Genomic DNA, 11,963 nt, shown 5'->3' with positions numbered 1-11,963 from the left:
TTCATCACTTCACATAGTTTTGTACGAAAAAAAATTACTTTTTCATCATTCGGATTACATATCCTGAAAAATTGTTTCTTGGCGTTCTCCACTGAATCGAGAGCCCCATATTACATTCGTATCTATGAAATTCTCAATGGATACGTTTTCAGCAGACTACTTAACACGGTTGATCATTTATTTACTTCTCTTCAAACAACCGTGAATATGACAACCATGTTCGAGACTTTCGGTCTCGTACATTCCTCTATATATGTATATAACCTTCTGTGCACGATATACGACAAATACTCATTCCACGTCGCTTGACATATTAAGTAAATTTTTTAAACTTTGACGCGTCTCTCATAGGGACGAAAAGAAATTCACTGAATAAATGTTTTTATCGATTAACAAGAAGTGGGTGCGACGATAGCGCTTATATAAATTTACTAATAGATAAGCGCTTAATGGTTTGAATTAAAATGAAATTAAGAGAAAAGAAAATGATTTTCCATACCCAAAATAAGAAATTTAAAAAAAAATCGCTCCACGAATCGTGTCACTAAATGAAAATTTTCAACTTGACTAATGTTGGTGATCCGAAAAAAGATGACGAAATTGAATGTAGCATTGGATATAAAAGGGAAGATGAAAAAATTTCCTCTTTGATAAGTGAAATAAAATTAAATTTTGAAGAAAAAGAAAAAAAAAACTTTTCGTTACTCGTACACAAAGCATTAATCAATTTTTCTTTTTTTTTCTTTTTCGCAGGACAAAATTTTTTTTTACCCAACAGTAAAGATTATTAATCCTTTTTAGTCCTTTAGTCCCAATTAAATAGTATAATGATCTGATAACGTCCCCTTTACAATGTACATTTTTTGTGTGTGTCGTTCGCCGTTTGTTTTCTGAGATTTTGCTCTCACTAAGATCAATGTAAGAAAGAAAGGGGACGAAGAATCATAAAAATTACATTTTTGTTTGCTGATGCTTAAATCTTAAACGTCCTGATTTTTAGCATTAATAAATTTCGTTCCTATGTGGATATTAAGAGTCCTTTGACAAATTGCCGCTAACATTGATATAACAAAATTAATAGCATGTAGCGATGTAGCACAATCGGCTACATTGCGATACATTGTTAAATGAGCCGTAGTATAAATATACATAAATACAACATACGTATAGTAGTAGCCGGAACGAAAAGGACATTTTCTGTCGACTTCGGTATTTAGAGCTTAAGTCGCACACTTTCATTTTTGACAATGTAGTAAAATGATCAGTTTCAGGAAAATTCTAAAAATTTCAATGTCAAAGAAGGACGGTGGTATTCGTCCTATCGCCGTTGGAAACACGTTCCGTCGTTTGGTAGCCAAATTGGGTTGCATGTCTGTTAAGGATCAAATCGGCAATTTGTTCAGTCCAATACAAGATGGTGTCGGAATTAAAGGTGGATGTGAGGCTATAGTTCATGCAGTTCGAACGTTCCTGAATTTCAACGAAGAAAAGTTATCAAACATCCTGTTGAAAATCGATTTTAGGAATGCGTTTAATTCAATTGAACGAGATGAGATGTTGAAGCAAATTAAAGAACATACGCCAAAGCTCTACCCATTTTTGTGGCAGTGTTATTCTGGAACGTCGCATCTATTCTTCTGGAATGACACTATTCCATCATTGATAGGTTGCCAACAGGGAGATCCTTGTGGTCCTATGGTTTTTTGTCTGGCCATTCATTCAATAATCAGTTCCGTCAACACTAATTTGAATGCTTGGTACCTAGATGACGGAACACTTGGTGGTAAAAAAGATTTGGTTTTGGAGAACTTCAAAAAAATAATAAATGAATGCGTTCGAGTTGGTCTGGAAATTAACCCATCGAAATGTGAAATACATTTTTGCAATGATGTTGACCTGGATGTATGGAATGAATTTAATGAAGTCTCGCCCGGAATTCAGATAGTTCAGGAAAATTTAACACTTCTCGGAGCGCCATTAACATTACCAGCATGCAAGAGAATGTTAGAAGATATGCTCGAAAAATTAGTAATTTCAACAGAAAGACTGAAAAATATCAAGAGTCACATCGCATACTACCTCTTAAAAAATTGTAAGAACGTCTCCGACATGGATGTTCCCTGAAATCATTTCAAAAATGGATTTTTGTCTAAAGCAATCATTGGAAGAAATAATCAACATCCGAATCGTCGAATCGAAGTGGAACTTGTGTAGCCTCCCATTACATGAAGGCGGTATTGGCATTCGCAAAATTGAACACATTGGACTACCAGCATTTTTATCTTCGGTGAACAGCACGGAAAATCTCGTCAATTCTATTTTGTGAAATTATGACTCAGACGAGTTGAACGTTCGCTTTCATCAAGACGCTGTTGCTGAGTGGTCTAAGTTTCATGATACCTATCCCGAATTACCGTGCATTCAAAAACAATGGGACAGAATTAACATCAACAAAATAACATCATCGTTCGATCTTGTTGACAAAGAGGACGTAGCACGATATTTTGCCTCGAAATGTAAAGAATCGAATGGTTGGTTGAAAGTGCTGCCTTCAAAGACACTCGGAACAATTCTAGATAACAACACCTTCAGAATTTCCATTGCGTTACGATTTGGATTTGACATTTGTGTGCCTCATCAATGCAAGTGTAACAATGCACTGGTCAATTCGAATGGCATTCATGGTCTTGCTTGCAAATACAGTTGTGGTCGATTACCAGGACACGCTGAACTGAACGATATCATAAAACGCTCGTTAGCATCTGCACACGTTCCTTCAAGATTAGAACCACCTGGTTTGGATAACAAAAATAACAAGCATCCAGACGGTATGACATTGATACCTTGGGCGAATGGTCAAATATTGTCATGGGATGCAACCTGTTCTGACACTTTGGCCCCATCTTACATCGACCTCTCTTGTCAAAATTCTGGTAAAGTTGCAGAAAAAGCAGCAATTCGCAAACGTTGGCTTTATAAAGATATTATTGAGAGACAAAATCACATTTTCGTGCCATTCGCTGTCGAAACGCTGGGACCAATTTGCAAGGATGGTCTTAAGTTTATCAATGAAATTGCAAAGCGAATTGAAGACGTAACTGGTGAGAGTCGCGCGAAAGAATTCTTACTACAAAGAATAAGTATCGCAATTCAACGTCGCAATGCAGCATCTGTTATGGGAACATTCCCCGATGGAAAAGCGTTGGATGAAATTTTTGATTTGTAATTCGTTAATTTTCTTACGTGAATAAAAGAGGCTATTATGTCAAAATTAGCAATTCATGCATTCAACTGCAGTTGAAGCCTTTCGATGTGAATTCAAAATAAATGAGTCGAATACTTAAGCTTTATCGAGGCTTTTATCAAAGTGTGGAAGAGGAACTCATTTTTTGTGTTTTATTTGCCGTTTTATATAAATCGTACCGAAGTTGAATGGTACGTTCTTTATGTTTAGTCTAAATTATTCGTTCAAATGCCAACGACAGACACGGACACACACACATACACGTTTTTTGTGGCCTTTTGAATGATAATTTTAAATGTTTTTTGTTGTCTTCTGTTAGTAAACAAAGACGGTATCCCATTTAATGTTTCAAGTCCCAAATTTTTATATGAAATAAATTCAGAATTTTTATATCCGAAAAAAATTTGCAGGTGCTGTTGTTTACTGATTTATGCGACAATATGTTTCACGTGTCTGCCATCAAGAAAAGATACGTTATACACAGCACTGTTTGCTAACTTATGTATTAAGTCAATTTTTTTTATCTGTGCGCTCTGCTACATAAACTTGTGAAATATAAAATAAACTTTTTGGTAACAGTTTTTAATTTGAAGGAATTAAAATTGGGTTATGCAAAAATTTGTATTTTTAAATTTGTGTATACATAGACAGCGCGGCATTTGAATGAAGTTTAGACGTAAAACATGAATTTGAAATTAAACACAAGTTTTTCAATTATAAAATATGTTTTGTAATATCTTCTACTGTCGATACAAACACGCAGCAGTGAGTAACAAACGTCATAGTCTAACAATGTTTTGTCAAACTTTTTTTTTTTGTTGGGTGTACCATGGAGAATATAAAACCGAAAAATTAGTTTCAATGACTGATGATACAATGCGAAAATAATAATTTGAATGAGCTCATTGTTCTCTTGCCTGTTGTTGAAATTATAAATTGTAAATGTGAAAATTTAGGTGGGGAAATTGTCTGTGAAGGACGACTAATTAAATGTTGTTCATGAAACTGGAACGGATCATGTTTTACACTTTGGGAGATTGATAATTTTACCGTTAATTTAAAATTAGAGTTTTCTAATTATCGTTTCCTGAAGACTAGAGGCGATGGGAAGATTTTTCGAATGCGAAAGGATTTTCTAAAAGAAAATCACCAAAGGATTTTCTCGGATTCGGAAGGATTTTTTTGTGTCAATTTCATAGAATTTTCAAACACGAACTTTAACGAATTTCATTTGCATTTTAAGAATTTTCGTAGATTTTTAAGGATTTTCAACGAATTTGAGTGCAAAAGGATTTTTTATCTGCGGACAGATGGGAGGATCGCCTTCTTTCTACGAATCAATAGAATTTATCGTGGTAAAGTGGCACCATTCGTCTTTCCCATTTATCAAAAGTTAGAACTGGCAGGTATGAGATTCCTTTACACCGTATAATACGAACAATATAATTTGAACAGATAAGATATGGAATGACCCTCGTGAATGCAATCGAATGTCCTATCACATATATGGGTAATTCCATGGTTAGTTGAGTTACAAATTTCGTTATCTGTGAGTCATAAAGTTAATTGTGTTGGCTATGTTTTGCGGTAACAAAGCAGTCTATAAATTTTCTAATACTCAGGAGACACAGTGCTTTCATACCAACAAGAATTGGAATTTTTAGCCTGCGAAGTCTGACTTGAGTGATCGCAAAAGCCGGCGGTTAGTTGCGTTACACGTTTGTGACTTTTCGAAATATTTTCACCAAATAAAAACTGATTTCGGTAAACTTTTTTTTCCCTGAAAGCTATGGTCAAGACGCGCAGTTTAAGCCCAATATGAGGTTGGTAACCCAAAATTTGGGGGAGATATGTCTAAAAAAGTGATATTTTTCGGAGGTCATAAATAGCCAGAAATATTTTTTTTCACAATTGGTGGTTGTTACCCCACAGAAAATGTTGTTTCGGCTCAAAACCGTTTAAAAAAATGGTTACAAAATTTTTCGAGATAATCTCGACGAGTTAAAATTCGAGGATGACTTTTATCACCACTGGGAAGCTGTTGTCACCTACTTTACTCACCCAACTAACCTGATTGACTCAAAGTTATTTTTCTCGTGAAGTCATATGCTGTAGCTTTCGAATGACACCGATCTTCAGTTTTTATTTGAAAAAATGTAATTTCGGCAACGTTTGGGTCGCGGTGATTTTACCTTACTTCGAAGCAGAATGAACCAAAAATCTTCAAAAAATTTAATTTCGTGTCATTTGGAGCAATTGTGGAATTATATGGTCCACATCTACAGGAAAACAAATTTACAAAAATCATTTGAGATTTATTGAGAATATCTCGGAATGTCGAATACAAACAAACACTTTTTGGTCATGTCTCCCCGAGACCGCATTTTACAATAACCTCATATTGGTGTCAAACTACGCGTCTTGTCAATAGCTTTCAGCAAAAAAAAAGTTTAGTGAAATCGGTTCAGGTTTCGTGAAATAAACTAGAATTTTCAAAAAATTTCTGAAAACAAGCATACATTTTTATGGTTATATCTCCCCGAGATTTTTCACCACCGACGTAATATGGGGCTTAAACGCCGCGTCTGGTCAACAGCTTTCAAGGAAAAAAAAGTTTGCCGAAATCGCATTTCAATTGGTGAAAATATTTCGAACAGTCACAAATTAGCTGGAATTACCCATATAATCATTGATCAAGTTTTCGTACAGTATTAATTTGTGCAAAAGAGCAGAGCAATTTTATATCGACCAAAAGATTTATGCTATGAAGGTGGCGTTTTTGTTTGTTTTTTTTCTTGTGTGCAATTGTAATGCTGAACTTTTTGCATTTAATATAACATATATATGAGATACAAAAAGTCTAGATTCTGAGACACTGGCGCAAACAACAATTTAACATGAAAACCTTTAATTGCAGATTGAAATAAATCTTCCCTTAACATGAATCAAAAACAGTTGACATTTTTAAATCGACTCGGAAATAAGCCGAAACTACAGTGAACGACATCTCAAATGTCTCACTGTCAAATTTTTCTGAGAATTTTATTGTGTCATTGCAAATTCACAATGACATTCTCTGAAAAAATGACAGTGAGACATTTGAGATGTCGTTCACTGTAGAACATTTTTACCAAATCACCGTGAAATAGTTCCGATCAGGTTTCCGGTCAACAGTTTTTCAGGTTAGTTCAGGTCAGGATAAAGATATTGGTTCAATTCAACTCATATTCCAGGTAATATCGGGATAGGTTATGGTCGAACTGAAAATCCGAGTTATATAATTTCGGAAATGACCTATACCGATTCGGAGTAATAAATTATTCAAATAATTTAAATCAACTACCAAGGAAATGAAAAATGCAAAACATGAGGAAAAACTTCGGAAAAAGTCAATTTTCAACTTTTCCATAAAACATACAATTTCAAACAAAGAATAACACCGAAAATGGTAGACCGCAACGATTCCAATTTTTTACCCTCGATAAATATTTTAGTTTCAATTAAAATGAATACTTTTCACAGAATATAATTATTCATTTTCCACAATCGTTGTGACGGGCGCCATTAATAAATTAATGAAGCTCTTAAAAATATTAGAAAACCATCTGGAATACAAAGGGCACAACAGTCTTCACATTATTTAGTGGCTTTTCGCTTAACGAATCAGAAAAATTAAAGTTTTATATGATTTGACACCGATACATTCAGGTTTTGGGAGTAAGGACTGACGATACCCTTAATCGACGCAATTTTCTCACAATTACAAAGCGAAACATAAATTTTACAACCGTCTCATCTAACTGCTGTGATGCCAAATGAGCCAGTATAAAATCTCCAGCATTGTCGGAATTACTGGCTATGATTAATTATACTTTGTGGTTGGGTGGTTGAATATTATGGAGGCCCATTACATAAAGGAGCACCAAGGGCCTATTATTTGGGAATTACAGTGAACGACATCTCAAATGTCTCACTGTCAAATTTTTCTGAGAATTTTATTGTGTCATTGCAAATTCACAATGACATTCTCTGAAAAAAATGACAGTGAGACATTTGAGATGTCGTTCACTGTAATTCCCAAATATTCCCAAAAATTCCCAAATATCTTAAAAATTCCCAAAATTCTCAAATATTTCCAAAATCGATTCCCAAAATCGATTCCCAAAATCGATTCCCAAATAATAGGCCCTGGAGCACATGGACCTAGGTGTATTGAACCCACTGTCGGGACTCGTCACACTCCGTCTTGAAGTCACATTTTATTTCAATTCGGAAAAGAAGACAATTGACCGTCACAATGGTCCATCTGCAACAACACACCCTGTGGACGCACCTTACGGATGGTCGGTATGGACACTTTTGAATTATTATTTTTCTCATTTGCATTTCGGTGTGTGAGTGTGTTGGTGTTCAAACAAATTATAATTATATGTATAAGGACCCCCCTCATGGAATTAAATGGTTTCCTATAACAGCACACAATTTAAAATTTAATTCATTTGAATGCGCCCCATACCAGGCCAACATATTATACCGTTTTGGTACTTATAAATTATTTTGTTTCACGTCATTGATGAACCTCAAAATTGTACACATGCTTGCTTTTAACTGACACACACAATTTTTTTTTTGTTTTTTAGTCGTTTTTTGTTCTGATTATAGATAATTTATTTAATTTACATTTAAGTGATTTTTTTTTTCTTGGTTTGTTGTTGTTTAAGCTCTCTCCCGTGAAACGATTCTATATAATTAAATTTATAAAGAACGGAAATTTATTTTTATTTTTATAGTTTTTCTTCTTCCTTTTTTTATATATATAATTTTTGTTTTATCTGTTATACGTTTAACTTATATTTTATCGATTTTATTTTACCTTTTTAAATATATTCTTCTCATTTTAGTTATATTTACACAATTCATTTTTTCTCTTTTCTTATTTTTTCTTTTCTTTATTTCTTGAAAATATTTCTAATTTCTTTCTGATTTTCATTATGGTTTATCTTCTCATTTTCTGTTTCATTTTTTCCCCCTAAAATTAAATATTAAAGTTAGCTGAAATGTTTACGTATAAAAAATCTGAAAATATTTTTGTTCATTTCACTTGGTTTTTAGTTCAAAATGGTTGCCATAATCAAGAAGATAAACGTGATACGAACGCAATTTTTCAAAACCAACGCATCTGAATGTGGATTGCCGTAGTATGTTACACTTAAGTCACGCATTTCCGAATCTGTAAAAACAACATTAACATTTAGAGTGCTAAAAAAAACAATATGTGAAAACGACAACTAAATTAAGAGAAAATATTCGAAAAAGACACATTCTGATTGGATGTTGAGATTGCAAGAAAATGCTTGAGATCTCGAGATTATCTCAAGAAAATCTCGAGATAATCTCAATGCAATTTTCTTGAGTTATGCTTACTTCACCCACATATTAACCCGAGGATTAGCCTTTCTCTTTATCAAAAAATCATTCAATTTTAAAGCTTTTTTGTGTTATTATTTGTTTTCATTATTTCTTTATTCCAAACATTTAGATATAAATGTGAAAATGGTCATTTAAAAGTGGCCGAGTATTAAATTCTGTATAAGGCAATAGATGTGTGACTTGTCACTCGACGCAGCATACAACGTTTTTCTCAATAACGGCAACGAAAGTTTTACTTTTCGTCGCTGAGAAAAACTAATCATGCCCGCACGTTAGTAAGCGGGTGTGACACAAATAAAACTACCAAAAAAGTTTAAAAAAAATTTTTTGAGGACGGCGGAGCATGTTTACAGCAACTTTTCACACGTTACTGCAGCTTCAAAATTGGCCGAGATATTGAATTTAGAAATTCTGGTTATTCCATATAAAAATGCAAAATTTCGTTTTTTCAGATAGTTAATTGAAATCGCCTATGCTAGTTAGTAAGTTAGTTAGTTAGTTCATATGGAAAAGTGCGATTTCGTAACTCCTTCCTAAACGTTTCTTTATATTTTCCTGAAATTTTGGTTATAGGTGAATCTCGGGTCCTAGATCAAAATAATATTTTTAAAAATGGTGGTACTCCGGCGTTTTTGGGAGCTAGGGCACCCGGAAGTTTCCATACAAATGCCATATAACAGCATGTTTTGTGTGTGTATGTGTGGAGTACGGACGAAATGACCAAAATTGGAAAAGAGTTTCAATTTTAAGGTTGGTGTCTTCGATAAAGTCTCAGAGTTTTAGAAGCAGAAAACAGAGGCAAATATGAAAATTGTCGGGTAGTTAGATTTTTCTGTCTCAAATTTGGTTTTGGTATTATCTTTTGTGTTACAGGACATATAATATTGCTTTCTTCGTCTCTAAATTTTTTTTCAAAGGGTAAATGTGACGCAAGTCCTTTATCTTACTTACAAAAAAAACTGATATCGCTGAGGGTGACGCATTCTGCGCCTGTACGCAAAAGTTTCATCAACACAAAAAGAACCCAAAAAATTTTAGAAAGAAAATTTTACCAAATAAAATTGCGTCAGAACTGGCAGCAAACCACATTGATATCATATTTCCCAGAGATCGTCGGCGAATTTCAATTTTAACGTCGATTGGTAGCGTGTCCCGATTACGGAAATTTTCAAATTGAAAGCCTTTTAGTCAATAAGGGGCGAAACGAAGGTGGTAAATGGTTATGCGATATACTTTCTGAATTTTACAGTTTTTAAGGCCATTTAAAAGTAATATCTGGCGGGTTAATAAACAATTTTGTTCATTCAAGTTATTTTTGGATGATAATCATTGAGTTAATTCGTTATTTGTGCAATTATAATAGCAGTTCAGAGCTATTCAAGCTTATATAAAGTGGGATACTAAGTAAATTTTACAGACCTATGGCCAGCTAGTCAAACACATGCATTTCCTAAATTAAAAATCACTCCCAGGCGAACGAAAAGTCTGTACAAATGACACACCATTTATGAATAGAAAATTATATGCGAAGTGCTTTCCACTTTTATCCAATTCAAGACAATCATCGAAAACACATTTTCTTCGGAGAACTTAGCAGCAGATTGTTTGGTCAGTCCACTATAAATTACATCTTGGTTTGACCAAGACTTTTTAGCCCCGTACGAAGTACTGGGGGCTTATAAGATTAATATGCCGTTTGTAACACGTCGAATTGGAAGCAGACAGTAAGGGCGAAGCATTTGGTTATGTTCATAGATGACGAATCCGCAATAAAAAAATGTCCGTCCGTCCGTCCGTCTGTGACCCCTCTAGCTTGAGCAAATCACAACCTTTTTTGAAAATTCTTTTTTTCCCCGATTGGTATAGACAAAAGTAAGGTCAAGTTCGAAAATGGGCATGGTAGGGTCGGCCCTTCCAGAGCAAGGGCCCTATAGGTGTTTTTCAGTCTTTCGACTATATCTACCGAAATACGCACGCCATATCTGCTTGTGATATATCAAAAGAAAGGTATTGACGAGTAAAACAAAGTTGCTGAACATTGTGTTTGGGTAATATGCAACGTGGGCTTGTTGGGAGGGCTCAAAGGTCGTTCCTCGGCCCTAAGTGTTTTTTGCACATAAATCGAGTAAATCTCATCCGATTTTGCTAGATTTAGTTTTTTATGGAAGGTAATTGAATACCGAAAAGAACGTGTCGAAAAAAGTTTCAAATTTGGGCCCTTGGACTGAGGCCGCTACTCGGCCCTAAGTGTTTTTTGCACATAAATCGAATAAATCTCATCCGATTTTGCTAGTTTTTGTTTGATTTGAGAGATAATTGAATGCCGAATAGAATGATGGCAAAAAAAGTTTCAAATTTGGGCCCTTGGACTAAGGCCGCTACTGGGCCCTAAGTGTTTTTTCCACATAAATCGAGTAAATCTCATCCGATTTTGCCAGATTTAGTTTTTTATGGAAGGTAATTGAATACCGAAAAGAACGTGGCGAAAAAAGTTTCAAATTTGGGCCCTTGGACTAAGGCCGCTACTCGGCCCTAAGTGTTTTTTGCACATAAATCGAGTAAATCTCATCCGATTTTGCTAGATTTAGTTTTTTATGGAAGGTAATTGAATACCGAAAAGAACGTGGCGAAAAAAGTTTCAAATTTGGGCCCTTGGACTGAGGCCGCTACTCGGCCCTAAGTGTTTTTTGCATATAAATCGAATAAATCTCATCCGATTTTGCTAGTTTTTGTTTGATTTGAGAGATAATTGAATGCCGAATAGAATGATGGCAAAAAAAGTTTCAAATTTGGGCCCTTGGACTAAGGCCGCTACTGGGCCCTAAGTGTTTTTTCCACATAAATCGAGTAAATCTCATCCGATTTTGCCAGATTTAGTTTTTTATGGAAGGTAATTGAATACCGAAAAGAACGTGGCGAAAAAAGTTTCAAATTTGGGCCCTTGGACTAAGGCCGCTACTCGGCCCTAAGTGTTTTTTGCACATAAATCGAGTAAATCTCATCCGATTTTGCTAGATTTAGTTTTTTATGGAAGGTAATTGAATACCGAAAAGAACGTGGCGAAAAAAGTTTCAAATTTGGGCCCTTGGACTGAGGCCGCTACTCGGCCCTAAGTGTTTTTTGCACATGAATCGAATAAATCTCATCCGATTTTGCTAGTTTTTGTTTGATTTGAGAGATAATTGAATGCCGAATAGAATGATGGCAAAAAAAGTTTCAAATTTGGGCCCTTGGACTAAGGCCGCTACTGGGCCCTAAGTGTTTTTTCCACATAAATCGAGTAAATCTC

General features: G+C 34.7%; 1 protein-coding gene across 2 annotated transcripts in view; it reads right to left on the bottom strand.

Moving 5' to 3' along the window:
* Positions 1-8,262: 8,262 nt before the first annotated feature.
* LOC119067788 (limbic system-associated membrane protein) overlaps positions 8,263-11,963 on the bottom strand; it is a 426,428-nt gene continuing 422,727 nt past the window's right edge. For both annotated transcript variants that reach the window (XM_037170932.1, XM_037170933.1), the window contains one exon: positions 8,263-8,474. In XM_037170932.1, the coding sequence (XP_037026827.1) occupies positions 8,353-8,474 (122 nt within the window). In that variant the 3' untranslated portion in view covers positions 8,263-8,352. The remainder of the gene's footprint in view (positions 8,475-11,963) is intronic.

Source organism: Bradysia coprophila (genome assembly GCF_014529535.1).
Source record: "Bradysia coprophila strain Holo2 chromosome X unlocalized genomic scaffold, BU_Bcop_v1 contig_128, whole genome shotgun sequence".
NCBI lineage: Eukaryota > Metazoa > Arthropoda > Insecta > Diptera > Sciaridae > Bradysia > Bradysia coprophila.
The sequence above is the reverse complement of the archived record's forward strand: the minus strand, read 5'-3'. Positions and strand labels throughout refer to the sequence as shown.